At 38.0% G+C, this 20,132-nt stretch overlaps 4 protein-coding genes across 11 annotated transcripts; all 4 read right to left on the bottom strand.

Moving 5' to 3' along the window:
* Positions 1–663: 663 nt before the first annotated feature.
* LOC113777948 (indole-3-pyruvate monooxygenase YUCCA2-like) lies at positions 664–2,437 on the bottom strand. Its single transcript, XM_027323186.1, has 3 exons — positions 2,033–2,437; positions 1,706–1,945; positions 664–774 (listed from the first exon to the last, which is right to left on the bottom strand). Exons 1-3 carry the CDS (start codon positions 2,435–2,437, stop codon positions 664–666), a joined length of 756 nt encoding a protein of 251 aa, XP_027178987.1.
* A 1,371-nt stretch (positions 2,438–3,808) lies between these two features.
* On the bottom strand, positions 3,809–9,194 carry LOC113778390 (splicing factor 3B subunit 4). Its single transcript, XM_027323791.1, has 9 exons — positions 8,909–9,194; positions 7,775–7,823; positions 7,477–7,565; positions 7,182–7,238; positions 6,994–7,056; positions 6,724–6,789; positions 5,771–5,857; positions 5,104–5,197; positions 3,809–4,550 (listed from the first exon to the last, which is right to left on the bottom strand). The coding sequence occupies exons 1-9, from the start codon at positions 9,011–9,013 to the stop codon at positions 4,054–4,056; spliced, it is 1,107 nt and encodes a 368-aa protein (XP_027179592.1). The 5' UTR covers positions 9,014–9,194; the 3' UTR covers positions 3,809–4,053.
* A 1,775-nt stretch (positions 9,195–10,969) lies between these two features.
* Positions 10,970–12,852, bottom strand: LOC113777811 (pentatricopeptide repeat-containing protein At4g36680, mitochondrial). Its single transcript, XM_027323016.1, has one exon. The coding sequence runs from the start codon at positions 12,666–12,668 to the stop codon at positions 11,415–11,417; it is 1,254 nt and encodes a 417-aa protein (XP_027178817.1). The 5' UTR covers positions 12,669–12,852; the 3' UTR covers positions 10,970–11,414.
* A 1,377-nt stretch (positions 12,853–14,229) lies between these two features.
* On the bottom strand, positions 14,230–19,379 carry LOC113777572 (splicing factor U2af large subunit B). Of its 8 annotated transcripts, none has more exons than XM_027322700.1 (13): positions 19,138–19,379; positions 18,352–18,635; positions 18,105–18,215; positions 17,357–17,427; positions 16,668–16,747; positions 16,537–16,581; positions 16,346–16,405; positions 16,152–16,212; positions 15,954–16,066; positions 15,346–15,792; positions 15,061–15,220; positions 14,724–14,791; positions 14,230–14,598 (listed from the first exon to the last, which is right to left on the bottom strand). In XM_027322700.1, the coding sequence occupies exons 1-13, from the start codon at positions 19,252–19,254 to the stop codon at positions 14,461–14,463; spliced, it is 1,755 nt and encodes a 584-aa protein (XP_027178501.1). In that variant the 5' UTR covers positions 19,255–19,379; the 3' UTR covers positions 14,230–14,460. The 8 variants fall into 8 exon arrangements, with proteins under 8 accessions (XP_027178501.1, XP_027178503.1, XP_027178502.1 ...); XM_027322702.1 differs by having other exon boundaries at positions 16,668–16,738; XM_027322701.1 differs by having other exon boundaries at positions 18,352–18,632.
* Between the last annotated feature and the right edge of the window lie 753 nt (positions 19,380–20,132).

Genomic DNA, 20,132 nt, shown 5'->3' with positions numbered 1-20,132 from the left:
GCTCCCGTTTTTTTCCCCATCCCTGACGTGATTATGAGATATCCTTTCTTCACCGTCACAAGATGCGTACAGGCAGAATCATCAGACCAAAGGGACATTTCGGAGAGTATGAATTAATGTGCGGACACATCGAGTGCTTGGGTAGACGGGATTTAAAGGATTTTGCATGGTGTACGACAGTCTGTAAACGTCCTGCTTAAGCCAAACATCTCTTGTTCAGTGGGAGATCAGGTCTTGCCCCTGCAATTCCCACATCAAACTTGGGAGATCAGGCCAAGCAACTTCAACGAGTACATGTAGAGGAAAAATTTGGCATCTTTAGTCTGTCTATATATTCTCACTAACAGCATGTAGCTAATGGTCTGAATGATAACTTGAAATATTCAAGTGCGTAGTTTAACGTGACAATATCAATCCTTCCTCAATGGTCCACGCACGATCATAAGCTCCTCCGCATAGTTATTCAAACTCTTCATCTGTTGACTGATGTATAGATTTAACATTTTGGCCGACTACTTAGTCATTGAGCTTTTCTGTTTGGTTTGCTTCATTCGGCTTCGTTTTCTGGAAACCTGCGCAAGAACTGTTTGCACGAGTCCAATCCGCGCACATTAGCGTCGTAATATGTTTTTCTTTCGTGGAACTTTCAGCATGGATCACGGCTTATCTGATAGACAGAGTGGAATGCCCAACTTCTTGACGATAAAGAATCTTCTGGTATTCCTTCCAATGATCGATGGTATAGATGAGATACATGGAATATGACAAGCACAGCTGCAATGCAATGACATTGCTGTCCATATTTTTCATTCAGGTCTGGAGAAATTTTTTTGAATTTGAACAACTTCGTTGACTGGATTCCTTGAGCGAAGGATGCAAAGATGATCCCTTCATTCACGGCAGATTAGATTGCACTGTGAAAGTGGGAGGGACCAGACCCGTCACTGAATGGTTCGGTTCATGATTTTAAAAGAGCCCTACAAAGTTGTTTCGAGTGACGAAAAATGTCTGGACTCTTTGAGGTCTGGAGACTCTGGACTATTTTCCCTGTTGTTTGTGGACCTGGTCACAAAGGGCATCACAATTCTCTGACAGGGCAAAGGGGTGGTGTTCCTTTAGGTCCGCTGCTTAGTACAAGACAAAAGACGAGGATAATGACAGGCTTTCCCAATCTTGGATTGGAAATTTCTAACTTTGCGAGAAAAGGAAAAGCAGATCTTGCAATTTCATTTACTACCTATGGTTAAGTATGCTTGATGTGCTAAAATACAAAGAGAATGTAGTATACAGAAGTATCCTGAGCCTACATTGAATGGGATCCCTTCATCATTAGATGTTTCAAATTCTTCTGTCCATAAATATATGGAATTAACTCAAAATCCTCCATTTTCCCATCCGCAAAATCTGCACCTTGAGGTCTAATTTTTTGAATATCATGAACCACTTGAGTGTAGAAGTATACATATAATGCATTAGTAAGGCAAATATTAAAAAAAAGTTCATTAGCCAGAAACCGGGTGGAACATCTTTTTAAGCTCAAGACAACCACCAAGCGAACATTAGCAGATCCCAGTATAGTATACACATGCTTAGTTGGTATGTCGTCTTAAGTTTAAGTTTAGGAGGAAATGCTCGTTATGTTTTACTATTTAATACAAAATATGAGACATGGAGCCTGCAATTTTATAAACAGCCAAAAGGTTACCTTGATTTCACCAGATCTTATCTTAGCAATTGTTCCAACAGCCAACACTGCAGTTTTCCCAGCGGCTATTTTTAGTTCCAATGGACCTGCCTTTGGTCTATCAATACCAAGTCTATTGGTGTTTCCTAGAATCAGCTCCGAACAGAGGATGAGGAAATATCCACTAGTCTTACTGGAAACCATTTCAGCAACTTCATTGAGAGAGTAAAAATTAATGCTCCCTTGGGTACAATGGGTAGTCTTGAAATGAATCGAATTACTTGGACATCCTGAAGTGAAGTTCCAAGAACGTTGTAGCTATTATGGCATTAGATCAAGATGAGTTACCTTGTCTCTGACAACGAGAGAAACTTGAGCACCGCTATTGCATAGATCCAAACTAACCTCCATGCCTGAATTTCCACAACCAACGACCAAAATTTTGCTCCCTTTGAACTCAGCTCCATTTGTGTAATTGCTTGAATGCAATAATCTGCCTCGAAAATCTCCCAATCCAGCAATATCAGGAATAGCCGGTACTGCATTCTCTCCAGTTGCACTAATGAGCCATCGACGCATAAATTTAAATTCACTAGTTTCTGCACACCAGATACCAACAGAACTCTCGTATGTAACTGACTGGACCTCCTGCCCAAACACAGGTACAATCATGGTTCGCCTGTCGTGGGTCGCAGTCACGGTTGTTTCACATCCGTCGTGGCATATCAGTTGAAGATCGGGTGATACGCACATTATAGCACATAAAAATTTTCAAAAAATTTGAAAAAATTACTAAATTAGAAAATATAAAAAAAGGTACAATCTAAAAAAAATATCCGAATCAACTCGGATATATCGGTCGATACCATGCATCACAGATTCGAATCGGTCAATATCGGTCGAGTCAGAACAAGTCACCGTACATATGATATAATTCGCGATTCACGAATCGATATCATATCGGTCCCTTCTATTCCGATTACAACTCGGCCAAGTCGTATTGGAATCGGCCGATATTGCTAACCATGGTTGTATCCAGTAGACGTGGCAATGAATCTTCAACACAAGGAAAATATTAGGGGAGTAGAATTTTAGTACTTTACTCGAGTAAACAATTGTATGTAGAGTACACGTCTGTAATAAAGCATTTTTTTGGCCAGGAATAATCATGATTTGCAGAGACAAGTTGCTCCCTAGAATAAAAGCATTGTGCCAGGAACATCACATTTTCCATTCTTGTTTGTTCGATTAGACCAAATTTGGACAGGAAATATCATTGGCTGCCCAAATATAAGAGAAAGCCAAATCAACTGACGCAACCTTATTCCATTTCCTGTGGACTGCGGCTCTCCAGGTTGCAGAATCCTCAACTCGTCATTAAACCCTTGCTACGAGGTACAGGCATACAGCCTTGGAGTCAGGTTCTATTTTTTCTTTCTTCGTTTATTTGCATCTTACTTGATTACTATCTCTATATGTTGGGAAAAAAAACCTACATCAAAAAATCGGAATGAAGAAAACAAAATATAAAAAATAAAAAGAAAATCATACATCACCTTTAAAACTGAGGGCTCCATTTAATTAAAATACTTTGCTCAAAAAAAAAAAGAAGCAAATACTCCAATTGATGATATGCTTAGTGTAGCAAATTATATCCATCTAGGAGGATCTGGTGGGTTGGGGCAGCCATGAAACTCTAGCCAAAACAAAGACAAGTTCGCATTGGATTGAAATCTCGTGGGTTGACATCGCTGTGTTTTAGTCTGATATCGGTGTTTAGCTATTGCTAACGTAAAACATCCATCGAAAACAAGACCATCACCACTCTGAAAACACGTCGCAGGAGAAGAGCTGATTCGATTCTCGCGCTGCAAGAACTAGTTCAATTACAAACTCTTAAATTATGCCTTGCAAGTTTACGGAGCGCCGCCCAAGGAATGCATCCGTAGTTAGTAGAAATTCGATGTTCAAAGATTAACAGATACAGAAATTTATCTTTCATTTAGTCGTTATATCAATAATCTTGACCGTGCAGCCACTACATTCGGAGACTCTGGAGCATTTAGCAAGTCATACAACATAGCACTAAGCTACGAAAATCTGTTTAGAGATTGCAACATTAAAGATTTTTAACCTGTTTTACTTCTTCTGAGATGCCCAAATGAGAATGACGGGTTCACATTCACCCTTCAATTCAGTGCCAGTAGAAAACATCATCAGATCTCAACCCAAGAGAGCAAAATTGTTAATAACCATCAGCCATATTTTTTGAATGCTAAACAGGAACCAAATTGCTACACTATCTATAACAGAAACACAAAAGTTTTAAAGTTAAGTGGCAAGGCATAATGTTGATCTACTTTCAGCTTCTATGAAGGAGGGGGAGGTGGGGGAAAATTGCCCGGAGGAGGGGGTGGCATATGTGGTGGCATAGATGGGGGCCCACCACCTAACTGCTGAGGAGGCGGTGGTGGCCGCCACACATTTGGAGCAGTCACCACGCCTACAGGTGGTGGTGGAGGCCTTGGTAAAGCTGGAGCAATTTGTGGAGGTGGAGGCGGCATGCTCCTGAACTGCTGCATTGGAGGTGGAGGTAAGGCAGTTTGACCTGGTGGTTGTTGACCCTGCCATGATTGTGGTGGAGGCAATGGCATTGGCGGGAACATGGAAGCCTGTGGAGGTGGTGGTCGGAATGGTGGAATGGATGTTGGAGGAACATTACCATTAGCAAAAGGCCGTGGAGGGACAGGAGCAGCAATGTTAGCACTTGCTTGAGCAACATTTTGAAGTGTAGGAGGTCCGCTTGCAAACATGGTGTGTGGTCTGCTTTTCTGCACATTTGGATTACTAGCAGCCAGTACTCTTTCTGCATAGCATGGGCAGAATTTTAATACTGCATTTAAAATACCAGAAGACAAACTACACCGAAGCACATCCATCCATGGTTGGACATTTTATAACTTGCATATGGCGATGACAACATTCAAGTTAATATTATTGGACAGCCTCAAAACCATTACTTTGATCAGTGTAATTGAAGACACAATCCATCAATTATGAAAAAGTGACTAAATTCCTAATTCCAACCATGCAAGGTATACTATGATTCCTTGAATTGGAATTAGTAGAAACAGCATAGCCTTTACCCAAACTAAAATTGTTCGCTACCATCCGACTTACAAGCATATGGATATGACACCATCCAAGCTCAACTTAATGGACAGCCTTGAAAACCATTACTTTGAACAGCAGTGTAATATATGACTCACAATACATCAATCGTGATAAAAGAATTAAATTCTTAATTCCAACCACACAAGCACCCACTTTAAATTCCCAGAAAGCATAGCACTTAATCTTTCCATCTCTGATATATTCTATCACCCCAAAAAGAAAATGAAAGAAAGAAAGAATCTCACCTGCAGGGGTACCATGACGCTCGCCCTTTGTGTCTTTCTTGTACGCATAAGACACTGTAATTTGACGGTTGCACAGATATTGGCCGTTCATTGCCTTTCAGGTAAATCATTATTGAAATGCTCACAATTAGCTTCATAAACTAATTGTCCCGACAAAATTTATCCATGACACAACATAAAAAATCTTGAACTTCCAAACAGCAACACATCCTCGATTGCAAGGATGTGATGCTATTTGTCAACTCCACCAAATCACCACTAATGCAGCTAAATAAAAACTGAGGCAGCATAAGCAAAAGAGTATTGATATATCCACAATAATAACAACAATTTTCAGACTAAAAAAATTCAGTCACTAGGCATCAGCATTTTGGATATTCCCAATTATAGCAACCTGAAGGTAAAAAGTATCTAAAATTTATTATTACTAAAACCGCTCAAAAAGGTTACAACAGCATTGAAAACCATATTAAATGAAAATCAAGGGGGCTCCAGACACCAACCAGAAAAAGGAAAAACTTATATTCCTGGAAGATAGACTTGATGTAATCTAATTATGAATATTTTCATTTGGATCCACATATGAACAGAATGAGATTCTGATGTCCTCCTTTAAAAACTTCAGGCAATTGGAGATGAAGCCCCAACTTTCAGTTAAAGAAAGTACCTCAATGGCTGCATCAGATGCCTCAAAAGAATCATAACTAATAAAGCCAAAGCCCCGTGAGTTCCCTGTCTCGGGATCTCTCATTATCTGCAATAACAGCAAACATCATACCTTAGAGGAAATGGGATTCAAGACTAAACATGTCACACTATGGTCCATAATTTAACAGCAATAAACACATAATTCCTAAATGTGTTCAATTTAACAGTGCCAGAAAAATCCCTATCAAACATGAGAAGTAGATAAGGCCTGTGATTCCTAAAACAGTATATCCTCAGGCAAACAACAACAGCATGAAATAGTTTTAGCCAAAAGAAACATTTGTTCTCGATTCAAATCCTCATCGACAGCCTTAGATTTGTAGCCCTACTTTGCTCGGAAGTACTTTAACAGCACAAATGATGCAAGTAGAGCTAAAAAGCCCCCAGACAAGAGGGAGGTAAAAGAGAAAAAAAAGGAGATTGTTGTAAATTAAAGTAAGAAGCTTTGTGACAAGCAAGAATTGGTCCCACTAGAACAAATATGAGTATCCTAGCTTTTGTAACTCCTCCATGGCTATTTGGATGACTTGGCTCCCAATGTACATCTGGCTATATTTGACTCGTACAGGGTTGTCAAGTAATGTCAGATCCAGTTAGACTTTCATAATCTTACAACCATAGGCTATTAATCCCTCAAATAATCAGCATACCATCCAAAGTTCTCTCCTTTGACAACTTATAATATAAGGTGCATATTTGTTGTTGTTCATATCAATATTTTCTAAATACGCATCACAGAAACATTTCGAATATTTAATTATTCCAAAACTTGAACATTGGGAGTTCCAACAAAGACAAACAATGACATACAAAGAAATGAACTAAATCAATAAAATGAAGTCAGCCTCTTAAAGATTAGCTGCTTGTGCCTAGGGTAAAACCTCATACAAAGCACAAGAGTAAAGGCGTTACCTTTGGATTGGTAACAATGACTCCAAATGCACTGAAAGTATCATAGAGAAGTTTCTCATCAACATCCTGCAAAAACATGGAAGTTATTGCAAGTGTATACAGGTGGTACAAACACACTGGAAGATCTGCAGAACTACCATAAGACGTTACAGCAAGAATTCACCCTAATGCCAGTGTGCAGGCTGAAGTGCATGTACACAGAATAAAATTTTACTGATATTAGGCAAGCAGATTATACCTAAGAATTAATCAAAAGGTCAAGTTTCTTACAGGATCAAGATTCCCGATAAAAAGATTTGCACCGACATCCACACTCTTCTTATCTTGTGATGCCTAAGAATGCACAGGCAAAAGAATACAAGAACTTCAAATATTAAAGAATTTAACATGAAGTTAAAAAATTTCTGGCCTTGAGCTAATAAGAATGTCGAAACAAAATATTAAGCTTGAATTTATACCTTATTAACTCGTATTGGTTTCCCATACAGTTTAATCATATTGAGAACCTTTATAGCCTGCAAAGGTATTGGGGGAGATCAAAACAAGCAGAATCAGAACTGAAGAACTTGCAATCACTTCAAAACACGGTTAGTAATACTGAAGAACCAGAAATAATTAGCCAACCCATATCAAAGGCAAAAAGAGAGCAATTAAGGAACTATAATGATGCTTGAAGATGCAGGTGAAAAATAGATGTAAGCACATAGAATATAAGTCTGCTACAGCCAAGTGAACAACTAATCCATTACTCACATAGTCAGCATCTTCTTCACTTCGGAATTCTACAAAGCCATAGCCTTGATGTGAATTTGTCACTCTATCCTTGGGCACATACACATTGACTGTAATAAACAAAAATTTTCTGAGCAACAAATGCAAAACCAAACGGCAATATATTGAAGATCTTGAAATTTTTGGAATGTAAATTAAGTTGGAAAAACATAGGCTTTTGTACTGCGAGTTGCAGAAAAACAAGAATTGTTGCAGCAATAAGGATATATATGGGTGCAAGTGCATATATCGATAGGTAATAAGAAAACCAAAAACTAACCAACTGGCCCAGCTTGGACAAACAATTCCCATAATAATTCTTCTGAAACCTACAAAAGATGGAAAAAAGAAAAGAACAAGATGTAATTGAGTATTAGCTCCATCAACCTCTGTGTCTAAGCAACAATTGGGACAGCCAAAGGATACACAAAATACCAAGAAATGCCTTGTTAAATCCTCAGAAAATGAGAGACTTGTAATCCGGAATTGTTAAAAATAGACTATCTATTTTGGAAAATGCATCTGATAAGACAACCTCGAAAGCAAAAATTGACTGTCAATCAAACAGTTCAATATTCACACAACAAATGGGCAATGCAGAAAGCAAACATTTACCATACATCATGATGGTTTATGACTCAAAATCCATCAAGAAACTTAGCATAATTTGAGCAAGTAGCACAACAAACATGTCTTCCGATTTCATTGGCATACCATTTGCAAGCTCCAAGCACAGTCATTATACGCAATACCTAAATAATCTAATCCATCAAAAAAGTGGAGCATGCTTCTCATATGATTCCCTATATAACAAATTACAGCAAGGAATACTGAACCCGTGTTCGTTCTCAAGGCAGTGTTTGGTGCTCCACAAAAATTCGCGTGATTGGATTGGATAGAGAAGCAAACTTAGCCTGACGAGATATCTAGATTCTTGTAATGAACAAAAAGGCCCGAGATGAAGCAATTAGCACCCTCTGAACTCATTAAACTTGATCAGGACCACGACATATCATTAGCATACATCCATCAAATGACACAAGTGTGACGTTGCTGAACACCCACCAACTTGAAAGCTGAGAAATTTGTTTATCCACATTTTCAAAAAAAAAAAAAAAAAAAATCAACAAAGGCATTTGTCTTTGCCTTGCCAGGTAATTAACACAAAACCCTAACTTACACAAGAGCAATTAAACCCAGAGGACAGTTTAAAAACCTAAACGATGTTGCTAACAACTAATAAGAATCCTCTGAGAACTAAACAAAGACAGGAAAGCAAAGAACAGAAGAAAACGAAAAGAGGGATACGGGGTTCAGAGAAACCGAAATAAAGAAGTGAAGTTTGTGCTTAGAAGCTGAAGAGAATAGATGAGCCAGGGAGAGAGTTTTGGGGGGTGGAGGGGGAAGAGAGTACTTGAGGGTCAAGGTTGCCGACATAGGCAGTTGCGTCTTGGTTGCGCTCGGCGGAGTGTTGGCCGAGGAGGTTAGCTCCGACACCAGGAGCAATTCGAGTTGTCATCGCCTTTAACCTCTCTATCGCCTTTAACCTCTCTGCCGCCTCTGATACGCTCTAGCTTCGTTCAGCTCCCTCTTTCTTTTGATACTATTGTTGTGGTAAACTGGACAGTCCGTTTCCGTTGAATGATGATACCCTGCATTTGTATAACTAACCACCGCCTACAGGCTTCGACTCTTTTGATTGATACATAATAAATTGTAGGAGGACTGCTTAACCCAAAATACTAAAGTACACACTACACATACCTGTACATCAATATATACATATATTACTCTGGAAAAAAAATAAATTAAGTTTTTTTAAAAAAAAAAATTTTTGGTGCTTCCAGTGGCCCTTACTTCTAGTTATCGGCGCAAAATTCATTTTACCTCAGTCAGACTGTGTTGCTTATGTTGCGTCGGCTGCAAACGAGTCGAGTCGAGTTTTGGCCTAATCGAGCCGAGTTACGACATAATTTCATTGAACTCGAACTCGAGTTCGAGCTCGAAAAAATAAAAGATAATTATTTTATTTTTTAAAAAATAAATAAAATAATATTTTTTTCTTAATAAATAATAAAATATTAAGAATATATATGTAAATTTACTATTAAAATTAAAAAAATATAAAAATATATATATACTTAAAATAAAAAAATAAAAAAATATATATATATATATTCGAGCTCGCGAGCTAACGAGCTTAATATTTTGAACTCGAGCCAGCTCGAACTCGACTCAAGCTCGATATTGATCGAGCTCGAGTCGAACTTGACTAGAGCCGCTCGCGAGCGGCTCGCATGCGACTCGATTCGTTTGCAGCCCTAGTCTCAATGTTTCAAAATGTTGAATAATTTTTATTTTATACATGTACATGATTTGTGTTTAATTTCCATATAAAATTTTGTTGGTATGTTCAGCGTGTATGCCGGGTAAAGTTAGTCTATAGTACCTTATTTTAGAAAATTTTCATAGGAGAGACTATTTTTGAATCCAAGTCGTTTTATGTCAAATTAGAAAGTAATATTCCTTTTTCTCTCTTTTTTGTTTACTTGAGATTATTTAACAATTAATCAAGTATCATGGTATGAAAGTTTTCTTGTTTCAATTCCATCGGCCTTTCGAGGCTATCCTGTTAAACAAGCGCCCGTTTCTGCTCCGATTGTTCAGTCGAGCATCTTCTTCTTCCTCTTTTTTTTTCGGTTTTCATTTTCCTTTATTGTGGCAAAACAAAAGATGTGACGTAAAATTTTTTTCCCTAGGAGACATTTACTGGATAAGCTCTTTGCTAGTCATTATTTTTTTTTTTTTGCTAGTCATTAGCTATTCAGCAATTTCACAGATGTGGCTAGCTTGTCCAATGCCTACCAACAAACCACCATTTTCCACGGTCCAAAGGTACTGCCATGCCCCTCATTTTTACCAACCAAACAAAAGCCCTAGCTAAAATACTTCCAATGCTTGAAGTTAGGCTTATCAGTGATCTTCACAAGGATAAAATAACCAAGGATGTCATAACCTATCATCACTGGGAACACTCCAGATACATATAGGTACAGGTTCCAGACAACAGCAGATATCTTCAAAGGATGGTAAAATATGCTAATGAGAGTAATTTTGAAGCAAACAGAGAGCACAGATAAGCACGTCAAGACGTAACAGTGCGTGCCAAGCATCCTCAATCAGCATTTTTTTTGGATGAATAGAGGTGACCAAGGGAAATAGATTGCTGCAAGCGTTAAGATGAAGAGAAATTATCAGACACTAATCTCAAGTACTACATGCAGTACAGAGACTATAGATCCAGTTTATCGTTCATCTGTTGTTGAATGCAGCAGAATGCAATAGTATAGACAACACCATCAAGCGCACTTTAAAGTTTAACCTCGAAAATCCTTGAGATGAAATGCATATGAACTTCATAAAATGCAGCAGATGCATTCAGCAACAAATTTTCATTTCGGTCTAGATTACCACCTGATTGAGTATCTTTAGTAACTATATTAAGTTAAACAAGACTACCAAAAATTAACCATGACTACTACATCAATTCAGTTCGAAAGTAGCAAGAAACCATTTAGGTGCCACGTTCCATATGGACATCTAGTTAGGCAGTCAGTAAGCACTTCAAAAACAGGGAAACAAATATCGAAAGACAACAAATTCGTGCCAATGAAGATAAACCAACTTAAGAAGTGAAGTAGCATTTAATTTTGACATCTATAAGAGGTCTATCAAAACTCCACAAGGGACTTTTCCTAGTCAGCTTTCAGAATCAAGTTTGCAATTAAGCAGCAAGATATGCTGACTTCCAGCTTCAGGACAACTGAAATTCAACCTCGCCACACACTTGGCAAGATGCAAGTGGAATTCTTTTTGAGCCTATGGGAACCAAATTTTCCAGAAACACTCTCCTCCTCCTTTTATGTCTCTTCCAAATCAACCTCATTAGCTTCGACGCTAACCAAACCAAGTTCCTTCTGAAGCCTTTCCCATGCCTTCACAACATTAGGAGGGAACTTCTTCTTTACTGTCCTAATCATCCCTTTCGCTTCCTTGAACTTTGACCTCTTCACTAGTCCTTCTAACAAATGCTTCAAGGTATTAAAGTCTGGAATCTTATGCACCGCCACACTCTCTTTGAACACCTTGTACCCAGTCTCAAACCTCTGCTTCTTACACAAATAGAATATCAACGTCCTAAAAGTTGCGGCATTTGGTTTGCACCCATTCCCCTCTAAATCCTCATAAACCTTGAAGGCCTCATCCATCATCCCGCTCTTGCAATAACTAGTCATCAAATAATTATAACTAATAGTATCCGGCTTCAACCCTGCACTACTGATTTCCTCAATTAGCCCCTTCACACTATCAGGATCCTCTCCATGAATATGCATAATCCTTACGTTATATGCCCCGACGTCAATTGGACACCCTCTCTTCACCATCTCACTCCATACTCTCTCCGCCTCTTCATTCTTCCCTTTCTTATAGAACGAGTGCATAATGGTAGTAAAAGTAACAGCTGTAATCTCAATGCCCTTCTCCTCCATTTCCTTCAGCCTTTCCAGCGCTGATTCGGGCGATCCCATTTCACAATAAGCCTTAATCAGATTCCCATATGAAAACTTATCCGGCGAAAACCCATATCTTTGAGGCACTTCATCGAACAGCTCAGGGGCTCGTCCAGAATTTTTGGACGAATTGCAAGCAGAAAGGAGAGCATTGAAGGAAACAGTTGATCTGGGGGTACCCAGATCATCCATTTCATTAAAAGTTTTGAGGGCATGATCAAACATACCAGCAAGACCATAGGATCGAATGAGGGAAGAAAGGAATGGTTCTTGAGTGATTTTGGGGTCATTTTTGTGAGATTCGAGGAAGTTTTCGATGTCAGAGAATCTGTGGGATTTGGCGAGGCGGCGGACGGTGTACTCTTGGGTGTAGCGAGAGGAGAGCGGAGAGGTATAGTTAGGGGAGACTGAAGAGTAGATTTCGAGGGCTTTGTCGGGGTCGTAGACGTATCTGAGTTGTGATTTGGCTCTGGAAGTGCTGATGGTGGACGGCTTTGTGGAGGTGGCAGTAGAAGCCCCTGCTGCTTCGACGGCTGCGGTGGCAGCGGCGACGGCGGAAGTTGAAAGGTGGCGGCCGTGGTGGAGGGCGAGACGGGAAGACATCTTCTAGGGTTTTAGGTGTTTTGTTATGGATCTTTTGAGGATTCGTAACTAGTAATGATTTTGGGAAGGCATGGCTTCGTAAATAAAGGGAAAGTTTTAAGGAAAATTTAAGGAAAGTTTTAGGGTAATTGGGCGCAGAAGGCAATAGAGGAGGCTAGCAGCATGGGTCAGTCCAGGAATTAAGCAAAAGGGTTGCTGGTTGTGCATGAAGGTTTAAAAGACGGTTAATAGAAGGACATGAGTTTTGGACAGAGAAAACAAAAACTTGCCGTTGCAATAATTATATATATATATATATTATATATATTTTTTTTTTTTTTTTTTTTTTTGCTTAATGGTTTAAAGCAATATGTGAGGGTCCTTCCAAAAAAAAAAAAAAAAGCAATATGTGAGGGTTATTGCTTGGACTAATTTTACAACACTAGGGGAGATAAGTGCAATTTCTTAAACTTTAAGGGAGCATCCTGCAATTGTTAAAAACCTCAAGAGAGGTTTATGTAATTATTCCAAGTCTTAATACTGAGATATAAATTTTAAAATCCAATTAAAAGCCCTTTTCGACAATAAACTAGACCAAAAATTCAATGAAAAACATGGTGGAAATAGTTCTTTTTTTTTTTTTTTTTTGTAAAGACATGGTGGAAATAGTTATTCTACATACTCGATTAAGGCCAATTAATCATGAACGTGAGAAACTCTAAATAAAATTAATGAATGAAATATTTTAGGTTACAAATGAGTAAAATTTAACAACAATCTACAAAAGTCAAAGAAGAAATAAATAAACCTGTAAAGAAAGTATTCCTAAGGCATTAACATCTAACTATACTATATATCTATAATTTGTAAGTAACTTGTAAGCTCAAAATATTACACATTTTAGATCATTCATAACTTCCTGGGTTTTTTGGTTTGTCTGGATAGGATATTATTTGAAATATTATTTGGAATAATTACTGTAGTACTTTTTGTGATGTGATGTATGTGAAATAAAAAGGTGGTTGGGAATATAAAAAGGTGGGTTGGAAAATGTGTTTATGATGCAAGCGAAATATTATTTGGAATAAGTTTTGTATCCAAACACTCCCAATAGGAAAATGACCGATCCCGCTTTCCGAGGTTTTGAATGTAGCGTCTTGCTCCTTTTCAAGCTATTCAGAACTCATCGAGTTTTTTCCCAGGTTGCCTTTCCAATTAAACATTCCAACTTCAATCGGCATCTCAACATAATTTTCCACTAGTCTCAATAACCAGCCAAATCCCAATTTAGATTAAGATAAGATGCATCTCGGATCATTATCTTGAAATCGTTATTACAATTCAGAGTGATGGACATGATTTCATTAAATGTAAACAGAAAAATGGTCTCATTTAACCGCTTTGTTTAACTTGCTGTTACATTTCTATCCCACCTATCTGTTCTATAACCAAAAACGTTTCTCCGCAGGTAACCTACCAATAAAGCGATATTGGCCGTTTGGAAGAACCTAATCTTGTGTGATTTCAGTTACTGTTGCAGAAACCCATAATTAAAATTTAAACCTAACTCAACATTCCAAACCGAAGACTCAAGGTAACACTCAAGACTCAAAAGCGAAGTTCGATAATCATTCCAAAAATCCAAGTACAAATGCAACCCTAAAATCCAAGAGATAAATCTGAGTACTAAGCTTAAACCAATAATATTTGTATCACTTCCTAATTTTGTACGAGTTATGGGATAGCACGTATCAAGCCTATAACAGTACTTGAGCATCTCTAAGGTAACTTCAAAACCAGTAGCGGCCACCGCTTAACCATCATAATCACCTTGAGAGAACCTGTTCTCTGGATAAAACACAGCAACTACTTGATTCCCACCAAATCTTCTTCCATGCAATCCTTGACGAGCTTTGTTGGCACTCTCGACATCAGCATACTCCAAAAACACCTACCAGAAAAAGGGAATGTTTCATTATGACTGAAAAGGGCGAAAAAAAGAGCCCAATTTCAAATTGACTCGATCTAACATGAATCCACAATTGTATGTAAGAGATGCATGCAGCTCCAACTAACCTTTCCAACACCTGGTGTTGGATCACCAGTGGGACTTGGCCGTGGGATAACCAGGTTCACCAAAGTACCTGCGAAAGTAAATTTAAAAAAGAAAATTAGCATCAAGTCTACAAAGGAGAAAGGGGCAAACCAAAAATTCCAATGCAAGGGATAGAGAATAAAATCCTCTCTCAGCATATCAACGTTTCAGATAAGCAGAATGTAGTACTAGAAAAGGACCGCAAAACAGAGGTATAACACAAAAAGTATCTATACCCAAGAACAGCACCAACCCCCCTTCCCAAAAAAAAATGATGTAGAAGAAAAAAGCAATTGAGCTTAAGGTTCAGGCACATACCAAATTTCCCACATTCCAATCTCATGTCTTCCAATATATCTGCATAGTCCTCATCATCTCTTAGCTCGTCTGCACTAACCACTTGTGTCAGGCATAAAACCTTTGTGGCCAGTGTCCCAGGTTGTAGCATGAGTTTCTGCAAGTGTGTGCCCGATACACACTTTTAATCAGCCATAAGTATAATCCCAATCGTGTTCCTCAAAACGACAGACTTTCAAGACTTTCAACTATTAAGATGATTTTAAATAGTCACCCATGAATAAGAAAGCAAACAAAAAGTTTTACCTGTAAAGCTATCTGTTGCTGTGCATGCAATAAAACACTTTCTTGCTCAGGTTTAGGTTGTGTAACTCCCTGGTTTGCACGCCTAACAGTGAGGGTTTTATCACCCATCTTGATCCCATTAAGTGCTGCACAAGCAATATCAGTCACTGATAAATCCTGGTAAACACAAAATGCATAGCCCTTGGAATTTCCAGTCTCTCGGTCTTTCACCAGATCAAAACCACGAAGGGGCCCAAAAGACTCTAGCAGCTCTCTGATCTGCCCTTCCGTGAAATAATAGGGAAGACCACCCACGAAAATACGGTCAGGGCCCTCAAGCCCACCAGCAGAACCAGGGGTCAGTCCAACAGCAGCAAGGTTCAGGTTTGGATTGGGCTGGCTAGGACCAAGAGTAGCAGCTAATGAGGGATTGTAATCACTGGGCCTTCTCACCTTAACCGGCGCTCCCTGGGAGGTTTATTCAAGTACAAACGAGTAAAGACTTGTAGAAATATATGCACAAATTGCAAGTAAAGTACTATCTGCTCAAAGATTTAGAATAACGGGAAACCAAATAGATAAAATGATGGAGAGGAAACTTTTGGAAAAGATTTAAAATGTTTACTTACCTCAAAAATAATGCCATCCAATGCCATGGCATTGCTAGCCTCTTCAACTGACCTCATCTCCACAAAAGCAAATTTCTTCTCATGGTTAATATAAACATTTACAACAGCATCCCCTGAAAGTTAGACCAGGAATACTCTTAAATTCTGAAACTTACAAGCCATGAACTCCGATAAGAAAGGCAAGATACATAAACTAACCTGGACCAGCAGTGTTTCCTCCAATTGCCGACATCACATGACTGAAGAATGTCGCAACAGACTGAATAATTCAAAAGTAAACATTCAAAAAATGATCATCATCAGTAAATGTAGAATATGTGATACATTCAACAGGTCAAATAAACTTCTGAAAACAAACTGTTCTAAATTAAGTCGAGGAGTGGGAGTACTACCTGTTCATTAGCTGTTGGAGGAAGTCCACCAACATACACTCGTCGAGCATGTCTAGTGGCCTAATAAAAAAACGTTCAGACAACATAGAAAAGCAGAGAACCAAGATAAAACTTGATAAGTAGAAAGCAAAGTAGGAGAGAGAAAAACTGGGGGTGGGGAAGGGGGGAAAGTTTCAAGAACATATACCAACCTGTTGAGTCATAGCCTGAACTGGCATAACAGGTAGAGCTCCAAGCTGCCAGGAGTTCAAAAATAAAATCAAGGAAAAAAAAAAAAGGTAAACTGCATTAAAAACATTACACATAGAAGGCAGATAAGTACCTGTCCAGTTGGCAATGAAAACATGTTGGGAAAGACTCCAGGAACAGCTGGAGCAGCACCAGTTACCTGACCTGTAAAGGCTAAAAGAATTACATCTCAGAAAATAAAACAGAAAGCCATCTTCTTAAGAATTTTAAGTGTGTATATCCAGCAAATGATCTTAACTATACTCCTAATTAAGTTAAAATCAAATTCTTCTTCCTATAATTGAAATAATAACTAAAATGGATACAAATATTCATGTTCTGGGTAAAATATCTATGAAACTACCAAACATGCATATCCTGGTTGAAGATGAAGAAGACCTGATTGTTTCTTCCTTGTAATAAAAGCTACAGAAGTCGGCTCACGCCCAGTGTCAGCACAGTGGGGCTAGTAGCCCAATATTGCCTTCTTAGATATTAAGACCAAGACATACAAAACAAACAAACAAACACCAAACACAACAAAAAACCAAAAATCCTCTCAGTCTCAGAAAATTTTCACCAAGTATAAGCAATAAGAAAAATAAATACTGAACAGCGGAACTAGGGCCCAAACATTATACCAATGCAGTTACAGATTAAAGAACAAGGGACGCTTACCAAAATGAAAGCATGAATTTTGTACGAACTTTTCCACACTATGGCAAAGACAGAGAAAAAAAAGTTATCAAAATTAAATAGAAAACTAACCCACAGAACATATACCTGGGAGAGAGGTAGCACCAGTCATCAAGGGATTAGTTGGAGGTGCCATGTCAAAGCCACTGATCCTTTTACTGTAAAGATGCTTCATTAATACCAAAGAAACAGAAAAAGAAACAGGATAAAGCGGTTAACATCAATCTATACACTAATCAGATTAACCCAAAAAAAATTACCCTTATAGACTTTGCTAAGTTCCCGTCAGGGATTAGCAGAAAAGAGGTTCATCAAACCATTGCACAAGCTAGTTTGGGAATTTTCCAGCACATACTCTATTACAGTTTCAGTCAAATTAGAAATAAATAAGCTACAAAAAGGGTTGTAATACAACCCAATTTGTGCCACAACATTCCTTTCCAACCCTGCAACTATTTAAAACCATGAGAATCAAATTATTGCACGTAAAGCAAAATGTATATGTAAAAGGATCAGCTAACTAAATGAACAGTTTCTGGGACACAAACATAACACCATCCTAAAAATTTCACTTCACAGCTTCAAAGTCCAACTACAACACTATTCTCTGACAGCAACGAGCAAAAGGATAGCACCACACTCATCACAAATGTTATCTGTTCCTTGTGTCATTTACTCTCATTATCTCAGATCTTATATCTATAGAGTGATTAAATATGGTGATTTAGTTTCCACAACAAAAATCTTCATTACAGACCAACAGACATATTATAAAATTTATAGGCTCTCCATAAAAGGACGTGTTACAAACAAGAAGAAATCCCCTGGAACCTACCTTTTGGAGCTTGATCGAGACCGTGACCTTGATCGGTGTTCTGATCTCCCCTCTCGAGATCTGGACCTATGCCTCTGCCTCTCTTCTCTATCTCTGTCAAAATCTCTTCGTCTTGAACAAACAAATGATAAGTGAGTTTAAAGAACTTCCTCAGTTTAAAAAGTTAACAAACAAGTATATTCAAGACAGAATTGTACAGAATTAAGATCTACATATAATAATTTCAACAGCAATTGACTTTTCTCACCTATCATACTCCCGACTCCGATGGTAATCACCATCATCATCTCTGTCTCGAGTCCTCTCCTCCCTCTCTCTTCTCTCACTTCGATCCCGGTGGCGATCTCGGTCCCTATGGTGACGATCCCGATCCTTATCCCTATCACGTTCCCTATCTCTCTCCCTGTCCCTGTCCTTATCTCTGCTTCGTTCACCTTCACGGTCCCTGTCTCTCCCCCTCTCCCTCTCCCTATCCCTGTCCCTGCTTCTAGAAGGCCCTCTTTCTCTATTATCACCATCACGAGAATGCTGCTAGAGATATAAGAAATGCATCAGCACATTAGCAAAACAAAAGGCAGTAAAGCCATTAAATGAGGTGAACAGAGGAAATACTTATTTCCAGATAGAGAAAAATGTTGCCAATTAAATAACCCGCACCATCGAGTAAACCTCTCAATACAATTGTCTATGATCAATTTTTTTTTAATAATTCCTCAACTGAAACATCAAAAACGTAAAACCCCCAGTTAATTTGAGTAATAAGTATATAATACAACATGCATTCAAAAAGACATCAGCAAACCCATATTTCTGCAAAAAATTGGATTAATCACAACAAAAACGATTCTCAGGGCAGCCAATTGCTGAATTAAATACATAACTAGTCGCAATTTCAAGTGAACAACTGCAATTAAAAAACATATAATAAAAACAATTACGATAAACACAAGCAGTCCGCTCGATTTTATGCCTTCGTATATACAAATCAGAAACAAAAAGAAAAAGGTCAATTTGCATAAGAATTCGAAAGTACTTGAGATCTGGAGTCGCTAAAATCATCGGCACCGGCGTGACTGTTAATACGGGGTTGAGGAGAAGAGCCACCGTAGTTCTCCAGATCATCTCCACCGTTGCCTTCGTAATCCGGCATCTTATCTGTTAGTTCTCCAGTAGAAGAATAGCACTTGAATATATGTTCTCTCTCTTCTCGGCTGCCTTTTCTCTCTTTTGGGAACACTTGAGCTGGGTTCGCTCCTAGGGCTTGCAGGGATTTATATAGTCCAGCCAATTTGTATATACACACACACATATATCCAGCCAATATATATATATATATATATATATATATATCCAACTGTAGACCTGAAAAAGACTTGGGAGCCTAATACATATATATACTCATACATATACATATACATATAAATATATATATACACATATTTTTTTGACAAACTCTGTACACACACATATTCATATCTTATTTTATACTCAATAAAAAAACCCTTATTTTGTAAGTAAAAGATATCAAAAGAAGAGGTTTAGAATTTATATTGGCATACATATAACACGTGAGTCGGTTTATTGGGGAAAATTTTTTTTTGAGTTCAACTCGAGTTTGAATTGGATTTGGACTTCATGATTATAATTTAGAAATGTATTTTTCATAATTTCAAAATGTTTGTAGATTATATTCATAGAATCATCGACAATGATATACTGTTGATGGGAATTGTAGCATTGAATACAATATATAACATTCTTTTTCTTGCTCCGAAAAAAAAAAAACACTTATTGACAAACCAAATGCTTCCAACTGAATTCTAACAAATTGATTGAAACTGGCCAGAATTAGGAACTTGTAAGAACTAAATAGAAGATTTTGAGGGAAAACTACAAATTTATCACGTAGCATCTATTTGAATAAACAGTAAACAGCAAAACATGATTGAATCCCTGAAGCTCAAACTTGTGTTCTATTTTCCTTGCTTCAGTTGACAGATATTTTTTTTTCTTTTCAATTGACTGGAT

This window comes from Coffea eugenioides, chromosome 7 (assembly GCF_003713205.1).
Source record: "Coffea eugenioides isolate CCC68of chromosome 7, Ceug_1.0, whole genome shotgun sequence".
In the NCBI taxonomy this organism is placed as follows: Eukaryota; Viridiplantae; Streptophyta; class Magnoliopsida; order Gentianales; family Rubiaceae; genus Coffea; species Coffea eugenioides.
This window is presented reverse-complemented; position numbering and strand designations above follow the sequence as displayed.